Genomic DNA, 21459 nt, shown 5'->3' with positions numbered 1-21459 from the left:
GTCAATAACCCCTCTTGTCACGTTAAGGATCTGCATTCCCAGCAAAGTTTCTTTCGTAACTGGTATAAAAATATCTATATTAAAATGTCTTCTAAACCATGACATCTTGGAAACTCTTTTATAAAAGCATCTTTTGTCATTACTGGGAATGTAAAAATACATGTGCCCAAATTGTTCATGTGTAGTTGAAAAGGAATGGATAGTGGAACAAGTACAAGCAGAGAATCAATTTTCTCCATCAGGTCACTTTGTAAGCATTTAATAGTCTTGACCTTGAGGTTCTCGTTTGTTTCTAAGTCTTCCAATTTCAGACCCTGGAGTTCTTAAGTGTTTTCACGGAGAGTCTGTTATTTTAAAACCTAAAATTTTCCATCTGATTCTGGAAGACAGTTTCTTGGAACTCTACTCATCCATGTTGCTGGGGGCACCCGCCACTCACAATGAGGACATCTTTTCTTCCATGTTTAATGAGGGAGAAATGTTGAGTAAGCTCTGATGATCTCTGGGCCCAGGCAAGTTAAAAGGTCAGATGGAAAGAACATAGCCAGTGGCTGCAGTTGCTTCATTGCAATATAAGGAAGTACTCAGGATTTCGGATGGTGTGTGTTTATCCCCAGTTTCCATGATCATCTGAACTGAACGATCGTGATCTTTTGTCTGAAACAAATGTGCCTTGAAAGAAATTATTTCTCTCCTTTATTATGATTCTCTAAGTCAAGTGGAACTTTATGAGCAGATGGGGAAAATGATGCCTTAATGGAATATGTAAATAACCAGATACCTTTATCTTTATGATTCTAACCTTTCTGCTAAACAGGGGGATAAAATTCAAATCACTGAGTGTGTGAACTGTTTTTCATTTTAAATGTTTTCAGAATATATTGATTTGGAAATAATATTTTGTATGCTTCATATACAATTGATCTATGCTTATAGGAACTGAGGAGATATTTGTATAACATAAAGTGTACATCATTTATATCCAAGGCAGGGAAAGTTCCTGAAATGTCTTAGGTCTTTAACTGTCAACAACTGCACATGCTTACCTATAGCTGTGTCACTGTGCCAAGGTAATATATCTATGCCTAAAGTGTTAAAAGTTGAGAATGCCAAAGTGGTGAAAATATGCTTGGGTCATATGATCCATATGATGCCCAAATACACTAAAAAATCATTTCAGTATACAAGACATGTATGTTAAAAATTTTTTTAATTTATTTATTTTTAATTAGAGGATAATTGCTTTACAGTATTGCATTGGTTTCTGCCATACATCAATATGAATCAACCATAGGTATACATATGTCCCCTCCCTCTTGAACCTCCCTCCCACCTCCCACCCATTCCACCCTCTAGGTCACAGAGCACCAGTCAGAGCTCCCAAAGTCATACAGCAGATTCCCACTGGCTCTCTGTTTTATGTATGGTAGTGGATATGTTTCCATGCTGCTCTCTCCATTCGTCCCACCCTCTCCTTCCCTACCTGTGTCCACATGTCTGTTCTCTGTCTAAATCTCCATTGCTGCTCTGCAGATAGGTTCATCAGTACCATCTTTCTAGATTCCATATATATGTGTTAATATGGGATATTTGTTTTTCTCTTTCTGATTTACTTCACTCTATAATAGGCTCTAGGTTCATCCACCTCATTAGAACTGACTCAAATGTATTCCTTCTTATGGCTGAGTAATATTCCATTGTATACATGTACTACAACTTCTTTATCCATTCCTCTGTCAATGGACAATCTAGGTTGTTTCCGGGTATAGGATGTGTGTATTTTGAAGTCATTGTTTGGCAGTAACATTTTATGGTATTGTCACCTTTGATCTTACACCAAAATATAACCCACAAGGCTGAAGATATTTTTAATCATTCCGCTGAAGCCAATCAAAAATGTGCAGGATTAACAGATTTTAAATCAATTTGAGGTTATGCTAATTTTATTGTTTTTGACATCTCAAAAGATGAAATTGGATAAACACAGAAGTTACCTTTCACCCAGCAGAAGTAGTGACCAGAAGGAACCCGTTAGTAATTTAGGCTGTAGCTGGTGGCTGCATTTTCCTGAATTCTCATCAAATATTAGGTAGCAAATATGTGATTTTGGGAAATATAAACAATGAAAACTCCATTTTCTGGAAGATGGAAAGTGGGCCTACCTAATCTGTTCAGACCTGTGTCCTGGGTCCCACTATCATCTCCTGGTTATATTTTAATTTCCCATATGTGAATGGATAGGTGTAGTCAAGGACAGCAGATCTGAACCTGAACAGCTTTATTATGTTGATCTCTTAAATGGTAAAATTGATATTAAAGTCTAGCTGAGGGAAGACTTGAAGCTGACATCAGCAAGTATTAATATTAAAAGGTGAAATCCTTTCCCTCTTGCTTCCTTTTCCTCCCGATCCTCTCCTTTTGCTCTGTCAAGAAAGAAAACTCAGAATCAGAAAGGATCTTTGGTAAGTGTGTGTTCTTTGTTGGTCTACAATGTCCTTCTGGGCGAGTAAGTTATCCCATTGGAAAAGAGTACACACTTGATAAGTTAACTTCTCTCAAGCCAGCCTGACTGCCCTGAGCCAAGTATACTGTGAACTCAGGTTAAGTTTTCAGACATCTTCCCTCTTCCCCTTCCCACACCGCCATCCCCAGGCTGCTCTCTCACGCTTCCTCCAGGCCCCCATTCCTACCACCTTAGCCCAAATTGCACACTGTGCTTTGGAATACCCTGCCCTTTAGGCTGCTGCTAAGTCGCTTCAGTCGTGTCCGACTCTGTGTGACCCCATAGACGGCAGCCCACCAGGCTCCCCCATCCCTGGGATTCTCCAGGCAAGAACACTGGAGTGGGTTGCCATTTCCTTCTCCAATGCGTAAAAGTGAAAAGTGAAAGTGAAGTCGCTCAGTCGTGTCTGACTCTTAGTGACCCCATGGACTGTAGCCGACCAGGCTCCTCCTTCCATGGGATTTTCCAGGCAAGAGTACTGGAGTGGGGTGCCATTGCCCTTTAGGCATCTCATTCGTTCATGCCACAAAAATGTCTTGTTGTGTTGACCACAGGGCTGGTCCCAGATCCTCCTTCATTACACAGAGCTCTGCCCTTAGGCTCCACCACCCCAGACCCCACCCAGGAATGCTATGACAACAGACCCCTGAACCATCATGAGGCCATCCTTCTAGAAGAAGGTAGTAACTCTGGAATGCTTCTTAATCTCAGCAATTAATTACCCCAAAGGTGATTTTTAACCTGAGCTAGGATTATTGGTTGGAGTCATGTGAACATGTTCCATGTGTCTCAGACTTCTTGTGTATAGACTTTAACCCTTGCAACCCCATTCCATGCAGGCTTGGAAGGACCTCAGTTCTACAAACCAGGCTTCACAAAGGGGAAACGGGTCACATCACTTAATATACCCCTCCACACATGGCCCTCCCCCCAAAGCAAGCTCTTTCATATGAGGCAGGAGACAAAGGCTGTAAAATCACTTCCTCCTTCAGGTACTGTTAACTCAAATTCATGAGCTTTATGATAGCTGACTAAAGCCAAAATATCTTTTATTTTAGAGCAACATTTCAAATCTCTGAAATACTACCAGGTTGGCAAATGAAATGAAACCTTAATTTCGAACAGAATCACAGTTCTAGATTCTGAATGGAGTAGTTCACCTTGTCCACGCCTTGTCATCACGACCTTAATAATGCCAGACTATTCCCATGGGAAGCATCAAAAATGATATCAATAATTTCTTATGAAATGTTTTGCCATATTATCATACCGTGAATTTCAAGAGGCTCATCCCAACTGCAACCAGGAGAACACCCTGGAGTCAGCATTCCAGAATATGATGGAATATCTTTAACGTCTAGCATAAATCTCCAGTGCTCCACCCTGAACTGGCTGTGATATGTTTTAAATTAAATTTTTAAAGCTCATAAAATGGCTAAAAAAAAAAAAGAAAACTGACATTCACAGCACCAGGGTAAATACTGTGACAGTATTTTTTATGCTTGATTTGTCAGTCTTAATTGAAAAAAAAAAGGCAGTTCTGATTCTGACTTTAAAATGTCACTTTTTAAATGATGGTCTTGGTGAGTGACCTTTCTAAGTCAGTGTAACATCACCTAAGGAAGCATGAGCCTGTGATCGGAGTGATAACTTCTTTGGGGAGCATAGGATAGGAGGAAGAGAATAATAGGCCTGATAAGTGATAGGTCAGTTGTATTATATTTAGGTACTAACTAATGAAGCAAGAAAGCTGATCGCCGAAGAATTGATGCTTTTGAACTGTGGTATTGCAGAAGACTCTTGAGAGTCCCTTGGACTGCAAGGAGATCCAACCAGTCCATTCTAAAGGAGATCAATCCTGGGTGTTCATTGGAAGGACTGATGCTAAAGCTGAAACTCCAGTACTTTGGCCACCTCATGCGAAGAGTTGACTCACTGGAAAAGACTCTGATGCTGGGAGGGATTGGGGGCGGGAGGAGACGGGGACGACAGAGAATGAGATGGCTGGATGGCATCACCGACTTGATGGACACGAGTTTGAGTGAACTCCGGGAGTTGGTGATGGACAGGGAGGCCTGGCGTGCTGTGATTCGTGGGGTCGCAAAGAGTCGGACACGATTCAGCAACTGAAATGAACTGAACTGAACTGAATGAAGCAAGGCATAAAATTGTAAAAAGAAAGTGTATGTGTATTTATATATAAAACTAATTTTATGGGTTGTCACATACTCTGCCATAACTATATACAAATGTTTAACAACAGATATCTTTATCTGAATATATAAATATATATATAATATGCTTATACACACACACATATATAGCTATAAATGACTAACAGCAAATTATCAAGAATGTCCTGTTTCTCTTCTTTCAACTGAATTCTGCTGAAATGATTCCAGAGAAATGTCTAGGTTATTCCTGAAGATCTCCAGCAAATATAACAGCCTCATAGTATTTTTAAATGTTAATGTTTTCAGTCATTAAAGCTCCAGTGCTAAAGCACAGCCAGTGCCGCTTCATTGTCTATCACCTGTAAGCTTAGCAAGTCTTTTCACCCTTCTAAGCCTCAGTTTCCTTATCTGTAAAATGGGGATAAAGTAGAGTCTTGTGGAGTTATTGAGAGGATTGAATGGGGCATGTCAAGCTCCTTGCCTCAATACTTGGCTAATAATGTTCACTCTATGAATTTTTCCTATTGCTATCATGACTGTGGGAAGCAGGGTGAAATGTCTTGACACTGTATTACCAGGTTACATGTATCTCTGCCCCATGAAAACCCACCAAGTGACTATATGCCAGTCACTCCTCAAACTCCTATTTTACTAGCTCTGTGGTCAGGGGTATGTGGGTAGCGGTAGGAACATTGTCTTCCATGAATGCCATCATTCTTGTCTTGTTCTCTCTCTTCGCTCCAACTTCCCAAGTGGCCCTGTGTTATTTGCTTAGTCATGTTCAGTTCTTTGTGTCCATGTGAACTGTAGCCCACCAGGCTCCTGTGTCCATGGGATCCTCCAGGCAAGAATACTGGAGTGGGTTGGCGTGTTCTCCTCTGGGGGATCTTCCTGATTCAGGGATGGAACTCTTGCAGGTCTGCTGCAAGGCAGGCAGATTCTTTGCCATCTGGGAAGCCCCCCAAGTAGCTCTATGTCATTAAAGAAATGAACCAAAATCAATAGGAAACCAGAAAAGCACTGGATGCAAGGCCCCAGAAGCATAGCAGTTTACAGATTGCTGGCTATTCCAAGGTGGCTCTGGGCCTGCCTTCCAAGTACAGTCATCCCCTGTTGATTAAAATACAATGTGTGAAGTCTTGGGGTCATTACTTTGGTCACCCTGCTCTCCTTCTGCTTTAAATTATCCTGTTTCAGCATGGGCAGCTATATAGCTGGGTGGTAGCTTTTCAAGCATTTCAGCAGTCCTGGTAGCAGCCTCCCCCCAAATGGGGGAGCTGCCCGGCTTAAGGGGCACAAACTCCTGAGTGCTTTCTCCAGACAGACTGATGCCTGATGAGATGGGCAGTCCCAAGCTTTCAACTGCCTGACACGCAGCTAGTCCTCCCAGTCTCAGAGACCTCCCACCAGCTGCCTGTCTTCACTTGCTCACCCCCCACACGCCTGCTCTGGCCTTGATGGTGTCGTCTGTACACAGGTGTCCAGGAGGCTGTGGTGAGCTGCCTGAACAAACAGACCCGGGAGCCCGCGGATGAGAACCTGTGCGTGACCAGCCGGCGGCCACCCCAGCTTCTGAAATCCTGCAGTTTGGATCCCTGCCCAGCAAGGTAAGGGGTGCAGCAGCCACCCTGCTGCCCAGGAGTGTGTTCAGAATGGGGTTTGTGTGTCTGTCCGTGGGCAAGATCAGAATGCTTATTGTTACCCAGTGTTTTGAAAACCAATTAGCATCAGTTCAAACTCTTAGTCAAATCCACTTAAAGTTAATTGAAACCAGGGCTTTGGAATTCTAGCCCAGTGATCATGCTCAGGGTCCAGAAGGCTCCGTGCACATAGGAAAAGCCCTGTGGTGTGGCTGGAATGTGGCCGGGCCCCACTGATGCTTTCTCCCCAGGGGAATGTGAACTGACCACAGAAGGTAGGGTCTTTGCCACCTCTCTGCCTGTGTCCCATGCCCTCCCACCCTCATAACAGATCGGCTTGTGGGTTGCAGGAATGGAAGGATCTGGGTGGTATCACTGAGCCACCATGAAATCCCTCTGCACAGCATGCAGATTCATTAGAGCATGCTCTGGAGTGTGTGTGTGTGTCATTTCACATGCAGAAAATCAATTAGAGCATTTCATTATTCACCCCTGCCTGGGTCTCATTATTATCCAACCTTGAGTTTTAGTTCATCAGTGCAGTCACTGCTTCGATCCACACAGTTTTATGATGTCTTGGGAGACTTGCCTTCAGATACTTGTTGAACTCTCTGTAGAAGCTCAACCATCTCATCTATGATTCTGGTTTCCAAGGTGAGACATTTAAAGAACCAAAGCCAGTCTTGCAAGTCTGCTGATGGGATGAGGAATGTTCCCAGATCAAATCCTAGATGAGAAGGCGGTTGTTGTTACTGAAGGATATTTCTTGTGTTTCTGTAGAGTATCACACAAGAAGCAATGTGTTGCCTCTAGGGATTAATGATAGGTTTCTGGTCAAGCTAATACTGCTTGCCTTACTTCTCAGTCAATTCAGTTCAGTTCAGTTCTGTCGCTCAGTCGTGTCCGACTCTTTGTGACCCCATGAATTGCAGCAAGCCAGGCCTCCCTGTCCATCACCAACTCCCGGAGTTCACCCAAACCCATGTCCATCGAGTTGGTGATGCCATCCAACCATCTCATCCTCTGTTGTCCCCTTCTCCTGCCCTCAATCTTTCCCAGCATCAGGGTCTTTTCAAATGAGTCAGCTGTTTGCATCAGGTGGCCAAAGTATTGGAGTTTCAGCTTCAAGATCAGTCCTTCCAATGAAAACCCAGGACTGATCTCCTTTAGAATGTACTGGTTGGATCTCCTTGCAGTCCAAGGGGCTCTCAAGAGTCTTCTCCAACACCACAGTTCATAAGAATCAATTCTTCGGCGATCAGCTTTCTTCACAGTCCAACTCTCACATCCATACATGACCACTGGAAAAACCATAGCCTTGACTAGACAGACCTTGGTTGGCAAAGTAATGTCTCTGCTTTTTAATATACTGTCTAGGTTGGTCATAACTTTTCTTCCAAGGAGTAAGCGTCTTTTAATTTCATGGCTTCAATCACCATCTGCAGTGATTTTGGAACCCAGAAAAATAAAGTCAGCCACTGTTTCCCCATCTATTTGCCATGAAGTGATGGGACCAGATGCCATGATCTTAGTTTTCTGAATGTTGAGCTTTAAGTCAACTTTTTTACTCTCTTCTTTCACTTTCATCAATAGGCTCTTTAGTTCTTCTTCACTTTCTGCCACAAGGGTGGTGTCGTCCGCATATCTGCTGCTGCTGCTGCTGCTAAGTCAATTCAGTCGTATCCAACTCTGTGTGACCCCATAGACGGAAGCCCACCAGGCTCCCCCGTCCCTGGGATTCTCCAGGCAAGAACACTGGAGTCGGTTGCCATTTCCTTCTCCAATGTGTGAAAGTGAAAAGTGAAGTGAAGTCGCTCAGTCGTGTCCGATCCTTAGCGACCCCACGGACTGCAGCCTACCAGGCTACTCCATCCATGGGATTTTCTAGGCAAGAGTACTGGAGTGGCTTGCTATTGCCTTCTCCGTCCACATATCTGAGGTTATTGATATTTCTCCCGGCTATCTTGATTCCAGCTTGTGCTTCTTCCAGCCCAGTGTTTCTCATGATGTACTCTGAATATAAGTTAAATAAGCCGGGTGACAGACAGTATACAGCCTTGACGTACCCCTTTTCCTTTTTGGAACCAGTCTGTTGTTCCATGTCCAGTTCTAACTGTTGCTTCCTGACCTGCATACAGGTTTCTCAAGAGGCAGGTCAGGTGGTCTGGGATTCCTATCTCTTTCAGAATTTTCCACAGTTTATTGTGATCCACATAGTCAAAGGCTTTGGCATAGTCAATGAAGCAGAAATAGATGTTTTTCTGGAACTCTCTTGCTTTCTCCATGATCCAGCGGATGTTGGCAATTTGATCTCTGGTGCCTCTGCCTTTTCTAAAACCTGCTTGAACATCTGGAAGTTCATGGTTCACGTATTGCTGAAGCTTGGCTTGGAGAATTTTGAGCATGACTTTACTAGCATGTGAGATGAGTGCAATTGTGTGGTAGTTTGAGCATTCTTTGGCATTGCCTTTCTTTAGGATTGAATTGAAAACTGACCTTTTCCAGTCCTGTGGCCACTACTGAGTTTTCCAAATTTGCTGGCATATTGAGTGCAACATTTTCACAGCATCATCTCTCAGGATTTGAAATAGCTCAACTGGAATTCCATCACCTCCACTAGCTTTGTTAATAGCGATGCTTCCTAAGGCCCACTTGACTTCACATTCCAGAATGTCTGGCTTTAGGTGAGTGATCACACCATCTTGATTATCTGGGTCGTGAAGATCTCAGTCAATTAGATGCCTTTCTTTGGGGTTTAGAAGATACAGATTGCAGGCCTCATTAGATTATTTCAGGGCATACAATCCCACAGTGACACTCTCAAGCTCATCGCCAGAGTTGTTCTGTCTGTTGATCTGAAAACTTTTTCTGTCTATTGATCTCTCTTTAAGTTCAGAATTGAAGGGGACCATTAGTGCCATATCCTCTAAGGCAACCAGAAAATCAGTCAGCCACTGCTTGGAGCAGCACGTCACCCGTGAGAACAGCAGCCAGTAAAATAGAGTCAAGGGCTGGGCCACAAAAACCCTAGATCCAATGCATGGAATTCTGAGAAAACTCTTTTTCTATGTCTGCCCACTTCTGTGTCCTGACCTCACTGTTTATCAGTGAATTTAAGACCTAACTGCATGGGCAAGAAATCCAGACCCCCTCTATTTGACTACAGCCTCCTATATAGGAAGAAGCAGAAGGGATATAGGAACAACAGCCTCTGGGTGCCTTGGCTACCAGATCAGGAAGCCCTGGTTCTCGTTTTAGCTCTGCCATCCACTAGCTATGTGGCAATGAGCAAGATGCCTGCCCCTTCTGTGTCCACATTTGTAAAATGAACTAGCTATACAAAACGATCCGAGGTCACCAGGTCCTGTTCAGATAATCCCATAACTCCTCATGGCTCTGTAGGCAGGAGCATTTGCTGCTGTTGCTGCTTTGTGCTGATAATTGGTATCAGTGCTATTCTGCTTTTTTACCAACACTTTAAAAACAAGCATGAGGGTCTTTCTAACCACATCTCAGTTGTGTGATGACATCCAAATGCTGTGATGACCTGAGGCAAGCCCAAGGAGTCAGTACCTGGGACAAACTAAAAATCTTCTAGGATTTTCAGCCACTGAACCCCTGCCTTCCTGGGACAGCAGAAGAAATAGGACACAAGATGTTACTTCCCATCCTCCAAGTACAGACTATAGTTAAATTAGATAAGCTTACTTTATTCTAGGACCTTTCTACTGAGTGGAAAACGAAGACTCTTGTTGGGCTTAACATTGCTTCATATGCTCCGGTTCAACCCAGGGTTTTAATTTTCACCAGCAAACCATTAGACTGAAGGGCAGAACGTCTTACTGGGCATGGCCAGGGTTTTCTTCGGCCAACTGTACACAGCTGAGCTTTTGTGGAATGATGCTAGTTAAAACAACAAAGGGGGCCAGAATGGCCTGATATGACTCGCTCTCTTCACGTCCCGTCCAAAAGCCAAAGCAGAGTTTCACCTTAAAATGAGAACTGTGTAGAAGTGTATCTCCTGTGGAATATTTCAGTCTGACATGAGGGGAAAAAAAACCTCTTCTGCTGAATGTTTATGTCAGATGTATGTCAAAATGTGTTTAGTAGGGGTGCAGCAGTGTGTTGTTTTCCCAAGCACCTTCTATTCATTTGGAACTGATTTGAGTCACTGATTCACAATTCTTCTTGTGCGTGGATCAGTGTTCCCTGCACAGTTTGGCGTATTCCCTGATGGGCTCCAAGTTTCCCTGTCTTTTAGGCTCTTGGCTCATGCTGATGTCCATGGATTCAAAACAGAAAAACCCATAGCATTTTTGGTGGGATATACAGAAGTGATGTTCAAGTCTTGGTCATTGGGCATATGACTCTTAGAAGTGGTGCTGGTTAAGAGAATTAGCTTTTCCAGGAGGTTATTTGTCTTATTGAGCATCAGTTAGGAAGCCACTTTTCTTCTCGTGTATGGTCAGAGTTATCTGATCACACAGAGAATACCAAAGGCCTAGAAGGCATGTCTTATCTGGGCTGTCTGTCTGAGATGAAACTCGCCATCTGATTTCCTCTGTGTGATTGGCAGAGCTGGTATCAGAAGCACATGTCCAACTTTCACTAGGTTGAGGCAAATAAATTCTCATGCTTGACTGTGTTCTCAAGTAAGAGGTGTTCTGATTGTTCCAATTTGTATGTGCACACATGTGCACAGACTGCCTGCATTTTTTAGGACACTTAAAAAATTGTTATTAAGTTGCTAAGTCATGTGCAACTCTTCTGTGACCCCGTGGATTGTAGCCTGTCAGGTTCCTCAGTCCAGGGGATTTCCCAGACAAGAATATTGGAGTCAGTATTCTTCAAAAGCCATTGCCTTTTGAAGGGGATCTTCCTGACCCAGGGAAGATCCCAATGTGATCCCAAGATTCCTACATTGGCAGGCAGAATTCTTTACTGCTGAGCTACCAAGAAAGCTCACTTAAAAAAATAGTAGTGGTCTATTGGAGAGGATGCATAAATGATATCATATGATATTTGTCTTTCTCTGTCTGACTTAGTTAACTTAGTATGATAATTTTCCAGTCTACCCATGATACTGCAAATGGCATCATTTCACAGCTGAACAATATTCCATCATATTTATATACCACATATTTTTTATCTATTCATCTGTTGAAGGACATTTTAGGTTGCTTCCATATCCTAACTATTGTAAATAGTGCTGCTATGAATACTGGGGTGCATGTATATTTTTGAATTAGAGTTTTCTGTAGCTACATGGCCAGGAATAGGATTGCTGGATCATATGGTAGTTCTATTTTTAATTTTTAAAGGAACCTCCATACTGCTTTCTGTAGTAGTCATACAAGTTTACATTCCCACCAACAATATAGAAGTGTTCCCTTTTTCCACATCTTCTTCATCATTAATTATTGCAGACATTTTAATGGTGGTTATTCTGACTGGTGTGAAATGTACATCACTGTAGTTTTCATTGCCTTTCTCTAATAATTAGCGATATTGAACATCTTTTAATGTGCCTCTTAGCCATATGTACATTGGAGAAGGAAATGGCAACCCACTCCAGTGTTCTTGCCTGGAGAATCCCAGGGACAGGGGAGCCTGGTGGGGTTCCATCTATGGGGTCACACAGAGTCAGACACGACTGAAGTGATTTAGCAGCAGCAGCAGCAGCAACCATGTGTATAGAAGAAGACTAGATTTTAAAGTCCTTGCTATCAGCTTCATGGTTTAATCCTCCTTGATATTCACCTTTCTAGAACCTATGAGGTACAGTTTCTAGAACCTAGAATAATGTCTGACATATAGTAGGTGTGTATTTAAGTGCTTATTGATGGGACTTCCCTGGAAGTCCAGTGATTGAGATCGCTTTCCAATGCAAGGAGTACATTTTCAACCCCTGGTCAGAAAGCAAAGATTTCACTGCCTGGTGAACAAGGAACCAAGACATAAAATAGAGACAATGTTGTAATACATTCAATAAAGACTTTAAAAATGGTTCACATTAAAAAAAAGTGCTTATTGAATAAATGAGTATAAGGACTAGGCAAGGCTATGGTTTTTCCCGTGGTCATGTATGGATGTGAGAGTTGGACTGTGAAGAAAGCTGATCGCCGAAGAATTGATGCTTTTGAACTGTGGTGCTGGAGAAGACTCTTGAGAGTCCCTTGGACTGCAAGGAGATCCAACCAGTCCATTCTAAAGGAGATCAGTCCTGGATGTTCATTTGAAGGACTGATGCTAAAGCTGAAACTCCAATACTTTGGCCACCTATTGTGGAAGGTTGACTCACTGGAAAAGACTCTGATGCTAGGAGTGATTGGGGGCAGGAAAAGACAGGGACGGCAGAGAATGAGATGGCTGGATGGCATCAACGACTCAATGGACATGAGTTTGAGTGAACTCTGGGAGCTGGTGATGGACAGGGAGGCCTGGCGTGCTGTGATTCATGGGGTTGCGAAGAGTCGGGCACGACTGAGCGACTGAACTGAACTGAACTGAACTGAAGGACTGCTGCTGCTGCTGCTGCTGCTAAGTCACTTCAGTCGTGTCCGACTCTGTTTGACCCCACAGACGGAAGCCCACCAGGCTCCCCCGTCCCTGGGATTCTCCAGGCAAGAACACTGGAGTGGGTTGCCATTTCCTTCTCCAATGTGTGAAAGCGGAAAGCGACTGAAGGACTAGGACTAAATTTTTACACAGTAATACTTTGTTGTTGTTTAGTTGCTATGTCACGTCCAGCTCTTTTGCTTTCCCACGGACTGTAGCCTGCCAGGCGACTCTGTCCACAGGACTTCCCAGGGAAGAATACTAGAGGGGGCTGCCATTTCTTTCTCCCAGGGATCTTCCTGACCCAGGGATTGGACCCATGTCTCTTGCACTACTGGTGGATTCTTTATCACTGAGCCCCCCTGGAAAGCCCATAGTAATGCTTAGACCCTGAGAATAGCTGGACCCCATTGCACTCTCTCCTCTCTATCCCTCTTATCCTGTCTCTCCCACCTACCAGGTAGTGTAAAAATGCTATTATTAGTCTCTTCTTTATGTTTAAGGTTTTACAACTTAAAACAAAAATAACCTTAGTATAAGTAACCCTTTATGGTAGCAGCTATGTATGCAAAATATCCCCAAAGTTAAGAATATGAAGACAAGCTTTATCAGAGGAGAGAGTGGACACAATGGAGTTTGAGTGCATGGTTAGCATTACCCAGGGAGGGGTGTGATTGTCAGGAGAATTAGAAGATAGCACATCAGGGACTGGTTTTAACTTCTTAACAACCTGGCCTACAATTGGCCAGAAGAAATTAGGACCATTTTTGCTTGTGAGCTGACACCTGTGAGACTTTTGCATCCAAGTTGGTAGCAAGGAAGGTATCAGTACAAGGAATAAAAATTATTTTAGATGTTTTTACCATCCTGTCAGTAATGTGTGTCTAGAAGGCCACATCCCACCACCACCACCCCCAGCCCTGCCCACCTTCTCTAATAGGTTAGACCTGCTTAAGGGAGAAATATGCAAACAGGAGCCAAGATCAGTCTTTAGGAAAGACATCTGCCCCCTGTTCCTAGTTAAGAATCTAAGTATTAGAATTATACAAGTATTTCATGAATATTCTTCTCACTCTTTGACACTCAAGCACCGCAGAAGTAATCAAGAAAGAAAGGCACATGTTGCCCCTTCACCACCTTGCTCTGCAGCACCACACCCTTCTTCTCCCCAGAGATCATCACTGTTCATGGTTTGGTACCTTTCCAGACCGTTTTCTATGCATTTGTATACATACATGAACATATACAAATATATAAGATTCTTTTCCCTTTGTAAATGTGATCATATTACATGTATTGTTTGGCAACTTGATTTTTCCTTAATAACATGCACCAAACATCTTCTCCATCCCTGAGACCACCAAAATTAAACGCCACAGGTAGATTAAGACCTGTGTTAGAATCCTGCTCTGTTATGTTTAGCTATGTGACCTTCAAGAGATCATATATCTTTTTGGGTTCTCAAATTCTTCATCTCTAAAATAGAATCATCGTAGGCACTCAGAAAAAATAATCTCCTCTTTCCCTTTCATTTTTAGTAAGAAATATTTTTAGTTTGCATTCAGGACTTAACCTCAAGTTTGATTCACTTTTCTTTCTTATTCAATTAAGTCTTAATAATTAAGCTCTACTGACCCTCTCCCCAGTTTATAACAGCTATGACGTGAGCAGCCCAAAGAAAGGCAGAAAGCACTCCCTTAAAAGAAAAGGAAAAAAAGTAGTCTGACTGTTATTAATTATAAGCATTTGATAGCTCAGCCAGCGTGTGTTGAAAAGATTTGGTAAACGTACGTGGAGGAGGGGAGAGAAGTCCACAATGAAAGCCAGATGGCCGAAAATGAAGGAAATTCCAGGCAATTTCTGCAGCTTTGTTCTAACATACTTTTTAAACTAAACTTTTATTTCTCTGCAACAGAGAACAGCTGAGTGGTGTGGAATAGATAAACAGTGAAGAGGGGAAAAAAGCTCATAATTCCAGGAACAGTACTTGGTTTCTGTCCCCCACCCCAATCCCATTCCCTTTTCTCAGACCTAGGGTGGTTCTGAGGATTGGCAAGAACCATGAAAGAAGTTTAAGGATCCTAAACTGAAATGAGAAAGTTAAGAAAAATCATCTTCAAGGTCACAGAGTCTCCCCTTTAAAAGCAAACTTTAGAATGCCTATTTTATTGCGCACTAACAAAATCCACACGGATGAGCCACAAATGATTTTCAATTTCTAATTTTCTTTTACTTTTGCCTAAAATGGCTAGAGCAGAAGGTGTTGCCAGAACCACATTATAATTTACATCATGGAACTTTCAAAGCTTTACAGGGACTGTCCCCTTAGACAACTTGTTTTAAGGGTTTCTGTTTCAACATGCTCTCCAAGTATTGGTTTATCTTCTGCTGAGTTCCCAAAGTTTCCATATGCTGCCTCTTGGCTGTGTCCATACTAACTTTTAAGTGCTTAAAGCAAAAGCACACCAAAGCTCACTGGCGTCCACAGAAATTGAGTCCAGATTTGGAGGCCATATTCAGGCGCCTTTAGAGAGCTAATACTATTACTATTGTCATCCTCTTTGGTAAATCCAGATGTATGATTATACTGTCTCTCTTTTCTTCCACTGATGGACAAGTTACAACAGAAGAATCTGCCAAGACCTGTTTCTTAGCAGTTGAGCCTGATTGGCCCCGTGGCAGTCTCTGCCACTTCCCTACCCAGGAATGTGTTGGCTTAGTGATCAGATTTGTCCCCAGCAGCACTTTGACATCAGCAAGGGTAAGCATCCCATGTATGCTTGCCTTGGGGCGTAAATCTTCATTTTTCCTAATGAGAGCCCTCTCCATGGTTATGCATCCACTGTGATATCAGCTGCAAACCTTTGTGAAATGAGCTTTGCTGGTACTAGAAGTTATTCTATAAGCATAGATGTCGTTTTTGCATAAATATGGGGTAAAAATTAAGGGAATGGATCTACCTTCTCATCTTGACACCAGAAAGCTCAAATGGCTAATTCCATAGAGATAGAACCTCAGGCTTGGGAGAAATCCATTCAGTTAAGACAGAAAAGGGAAACTTTCCTGGTTTCTTAACATTGGTGTGGTTACACAGCCTTTTAGACCACATAATTCTTCCTGGACTCTGGCAAAGTCCTTATACAAACCACTGACTGAAATTAACCTTCTGCATAAAAAAATACGGCAGAAAGCATTTCACATCTCAATTCAGTAAAACATAAAAATGTACTGTGTATCTTCATGCATAGCAGTCTGCTTGTATTTGGTCCTCAGAAATGATGAAAGACCCAAATCTCTTCTGAAGGAGTTACCAGTTATTGGAGGAAGATTTCAAAACAGTAACTGCTCTGATGGGGCAAACACAGGGTTCTGTGGGTGCAAGAGGCTGAAGGGAAGGCTTCCTGGCGGAGGCATTGCCCATGCTGAATCATAACACATAAGCAAGAGTTACCCAGGTGAAGAAGAGAGGGAAGAGATGTTACAGGCAGAAAGAAAAACATGGACACAAAGGAAAGAACAAGAATTGGAAGCTAGTGTTACGGGGTGGGCAGGGGCCAGCTCTAGGATAGCCCTTTATGCTAAGTTGTTTGGACTTCTATGTCATACAGGCAGCAGAGAGCCATTAAGGAGAGTGAAACGGGAGGAAAACAGACAGATTTGCTTGGAGAAAGAGGGCTCTGGCTCTTCATCCAACAGAGCTGAAGTAGTAACAGTGGCTAGCTTTTATTATCTAATATTCATCTGCTCTTTTTCTCCTTCAATATCATAAATAAATAGTGTGCTCTGCATCATTTTATTTTCATCAAAAGTAATAAAGACCTCTAGTCCTATAGGTGTGATAGCATTTTGTATCCTCCACATTCAGCCTAGTGTGGTGTGGGCTCAGCCCATCCACCTGGCAGGAGAATAGAGCCTTAAGGAAGGATGTCCCCAGAAGAGAGAATGAGAGGTACAGCCAGCTGATCCTTGAGGCCCTTCCAGTTCTGACATTCTGTGGTTCCTTGAGGGTTACGATAATTATCCGCAGAACTGAAGCTTTTCAAGAAAGAAAGAAAGAAAAAGCGAATTCTATTAGGAAAATTACATTAAGTCAAATTTAAGTCCCCAAGACAAAGCACCTCTATTAGTTGCAATACAGGAACTGGCTTTAACTGTAAATGAAGGAGCCATGAGAAGTCTACTGGGGAACAAGAATTGGGTTTCCATAAGAAAAATGTAGCTGAGAGCATTCAGGCAGCAAGGATGGTGAAACACTGAAATGAATGTTTGCAGATTTCCTTAGGGTTTCCCTGGTAGCTCAGACAGTAAAGAATCTGCCTACAATGCAGGAGACCCACATTCAACCCCCTGGAGAAGGGCATGGCAACCCACTCCAGTATTCTTGCCTGGAGAATTCCATGGACAGGAGGAGCGTGTACTGTCCATGGGGTCGCAAAGCATCAGACATGACTGAGCAACTTTCACTCACTCACTCACTTGTAGAATTCCTTAATGTTGCTTGTCCATATGTAAAAGGGTACAAAATGTTCTTCAGCCCTGGGTTTAGAATTTTATAGTGCTCTTTAGTGCAGTGCTGTGTAAGTGGAACTTCTCCTCAATCAGTGTCCACTGAACAAATATTTATTGATTGCCTACTTTGTGCTAGGCATATTGTGCTGGGGAAACAGGGATGAACAAACCCACTTTGTTCCCTGAAGCAGGTATAGCCAGAGTTTGAGGAATGGTCCTGGAGAAGCCATTACATTTTTTTCATCTTGAGTACTTTAAGTGCTACTCTTCTAAAGATAGTTATTAAACTAAACTAGTGGCTGCCTTCTTCACTGCTCTAAGAGCTGACGTATTTGAACCAGTCATCAATCCCATTGCTCATAAGTACCATGGGGATGGAAATATCACCACCACATAGCTTTCTGCTGTGGATGTGGTGATGAAACATGGGAGTTTTACAGTTCACAAACCTTCCAGCTTACAAATCAATCAGCAGAAGAGTGGAGACTCTCAGAGTAAATCTTTTCTATTTCTTTTTTTCTGCCTTCCCCTGTAATGCAGTGTTTCTAACGTCCTGAAGTAACAATATCAAGGCAAGCAATGATTCAGCCAAAGCTTTGAAATGGGAGTTATTGCTGCCTAAGTGTACCCAATGCCTTCTTTGGAAATTCTGAAAGAAGGCCTCACGCAATTTGAGATGAAGAGCTTTTCTGTCACCCTAGAGTTAGAAATCTGCTTTGTTGCTATGTTTCTTAAACTTGGAAAACAAAGAAGTAGGGAAAAGACTGGAGAAAGAGATAGAGAAAATGAGACATTAAGGCAACATAAAAATGAGGGATTAAAGGGCTCCCCAGGTGCCTCAGCAGTAAAGAATCCGCCTGTCAGTGCATGTGCCACAGGAGATGCAGGTTCGGTCCCTGGGTCGGGAAGATCCCATGGAGGAGGAAATGGAACCCTGACCCAGTATTCTTGCCTGGAAAATTCCATCAACAAAGGAACCTGCGGGCTACAGTCGTTGAGGTCACCCGGAGTCCTATGCAACTGAGTACATGTGGCAGCAGGGTTAATGCCTTCACACGCAAAAATAAATAATGAGGGCGTGAGTGAGCTCCAGGAGTTGGTGATGGACAGGGAGGCCTGGAGTGCTGTGATTCATGGGATCACGGAGAGTCGGACATGACTGAGTGACTGAACTGAACTGAAAGAGAGAACGCTCTGATTTGTGTCCAGTAAATCTGGAGGATAGCATTCGGAAACAGTTTGTTGCTCTGGAAATATTATTCCCATCAGGGCGCCAGTCCAAGGTCAGGAAGTTCTTGGGTTGTCTGCCACGGTCACAGAAGATCTGTCCAAAGCAGAGTCCCACTAACTACTACTTTTCCTGTGGTGAATTGGTATTCTTCTTTTTTTTCCTTCATTACCATGCCTAATTATCTCTACCAGGACTACAAGGAATTTTGATTGGTGTTTGTGTTAGTGACACAGAAAAGCCTAGAATGAGTGTCACTGCATTAACACAGCTCCCAGTCCCACCAAATGCTCATTGCTTTTTCATGAGGTTTCTAGGGTTTTTTTTCTTGTTCTTGGGAGGGGTTGGGGACGAAGAGGTTGGTTTGTTTGTGGTTGTTTTTTAAGTTTGAAAGTATTCTTTTTAAATTTTAATTTTTAACTGACAATGTTGTGCCAGTTTCAGGTGTACTGCAAAGTGAATCAGTTAGACATATACATATATCCACTCTTTTTTTGAGATTCTTTTCCCATGCAGCCCATTACAGAGTATTGAGTAGGGCTTGTAGTTTTACTGGTAGAATCACTGTCCATGGGGCCTAGACACACTCAGACACAAGTGATTGACTATATATTAGAACCTTGGAAGGCGGTGCGTTCTCTGTCACTTACTGCTGTCAACTCTGATTCCCAAGTGGGTAGACGCAACCGCCGTCGTAGGTCACTGCTCACGTCGTTCAAAGAGCCACAATGGACCCTTTACCCAGCTCACATAGAACTGACCCTTATTCCACTTTCAGCAGTGGTGTTAAATAACAAAGCCATGGTTTGTTGTGATGGTATGTGCCTCTGGTAACTTATTATCATCTTAGCATGTCTTCTTTTTTTATCAGACCCCTTATTTTTCCTTATAGAAATCTTGAGAGTACTTGGGATGACTTCAGGATGAGAACCATAGGAGACTTGGCAATGCCAGAGTTAAATATTCCCTACCAGGAATAGGGAGACTGCATGGAATTAGGGAGAAATCATGGGTTTTGAGGTCAGATAGATATCGGCTCCCTTATTTGCTTTGTGGCCTTAGGTTGGCTCCTTTAACCTCTCCAAGACTCCATTGTCCTCAGCTGTAAAGCAAATATAATTGTCTAAACCAGAATGGGGAGGGGTTGTGAGGATGGTCACGTTTGTAAAACCCTCAGCTACTTCCTACCTCATAAAATAGATGCTCAAAAAAATAAGGGTTTGCCATCCCTCTTAGCTCCCTATTCAGAAAAGCATATGATATAAAAAGACCTTCATGTTTATTTCATAGCCGTTGCAGTTTATTCCTACATTTAACCAGCTAGTATAGGAGCAGAGTAAGGTAGAAGGTATGGACAGAGCCAGGCTTAAGGCATCTTTCGGTACAGCCCTCGCCCCATCTCTTGGTCATATCTAGAACAGAAAACACAGCAGCTGGTTCTCATGGTTTCTATTGCTCCTGCAAAAGGTAGCAATTATTTGGATATTCTGTTTTATTTTAACACCTAATCCATTAAGGTGTGTTCTGTAAGAACAGCAATGAGCTGATGAAGTGGGAGTGGAAGAGGCAGAGTCCAAATGTCCCTAAAAAGTTAATATCCTGTGTGACATGACTGAAGGAAGTAAGGCCCTGGGCAAGTGAGGTGTGAGTCCTGGAAATGAGCAGCTGTGTCCTGGCGGTCACAAAAGCCTGTGAGAAGTCAGGGAGAAATCAGAGAGTTTATATAAATAGTGTTGTTTCCACCCAGCTGTCTCCTCAAATACTTGTGGGAGAGTGAAGAAAGAAGTAAAATCCAGTCCAGGGTACAGACGAGTTAAGGACATCTTGCCCCCACATCCTGTTAATCTTCACAGGCCATCTTTGAGCAAGGTTCAGTTCAGTTCAGTTCAGTTCAGTCACTCAGTCGTGTCCTACTCTTTGTGACCCCACGAATCACAGCACGCCAGGCCTCCCTGTCCATCACCAACTCCCGGAGTTCACTCAAACTCATGTCCATAGAGTCGGTGATGCCATCCAGCCATCTCATTCTCTGTCGTCCCCTTCTCCTCCCGCCCCCAATCCCTCCCAGTATCAAGAGTCTTTTCCAGTGAGTTAACTCGTCGCATGGGGCTGCCCTAATAGCTTCCATTTATTGGGAGTTTACAGTTTGTCAGGCACTGTGTTCATCACTTTATATACATTATTTTGTTTAATCTTCCCCACAGTTTTATGAGGATTTACTATTCCTGTCCTAACTTTACAGCTGAGGAAACTTGGTCTTTAGAAGGATCATGTAACTAGCTGGTGGCAGGTTTGGATTGGAACAAAATTTAGTTCCAAAGTCGTTACAAAAGAGTTTGTGATTCAGTCCTTGCCTCCATTAATGATGTTTACATGCCCCATTCCTCCCTCCATTTCCCCACCCAGTCCCTCCATCCTTGCCTTCCTCCCATCTCTTTATCTGACCATCCCCTGTCCTATTCTCAGCATTAAGCTCTAGGCATGAGAACTGACATGGTGAAGAAAGACAGTCCTCCTCGCCCCATAGTACTGAATAGATTAAAGCATAGTGAAGATCACAGGCAAATTTACAGTCCCATCTCTCTTTATCTGCAACAGATAGCTTTCATCTCAGATTCTCGGTTGCCAAGGGTAGAAGCAGACTCCTGGTAAAAGCTAGAGCTTAAAGGATAGTGAAAAATTCTTTCAAGCACACATGTCTCAGGACAAAACCAAATATACAGGAAATGAACCATGTTAAAAGAAAGATCAAGTAGACCTAAAGTGAGTGTCTTAAAACCCAGCATTGAGTCTTTAGGTAAAGCACTCAGTTCCTGAGAAAACACTTTTACAAAAAAATACTGAGTC

The 21459-nt window shown here is 42.8% G+C and overlaps 1 protein-coding gene across 1 annotated transcript in view; it reads left to right on the top strand.

The window, feature by feature from the left end:
* The window catches only part of ADAMTSL1 (ADAMTS like 1), a 529587-nt gene that overhangs the window by 305840 nt on the left and 202288 nt on the right, over positions 1 to 21459 (top strand). Inside the window, exon 15 of the mRNA XM_088837881.1 lies at positions 6155 to 6284. Coding sequence (XP_088694007.1) covers positions 6155 to 6284 — 130 coding nt within the window. The remainder of the gene's footprint in view (positions 1 to 6154; positions 6285 to 21459) is intronic.

Source organism: Moschus berezovskii, chromosome 7, assembly GCF_049115385.1.
Source record: "Moschus berezovskii isolate FMDL1 chromosome 7, NW_MosBer_1.0, whole genome shotgun sequence".
Lineage (NCBI taxonomy): Eukaryota > Metazoa > Chordata > Mammalia > Artiodactyla > Moschidae > Moschus > Moschus berezovskii.
This window is presented reverse-complemented; position numbering and strand designations above follow the sequence as displayed.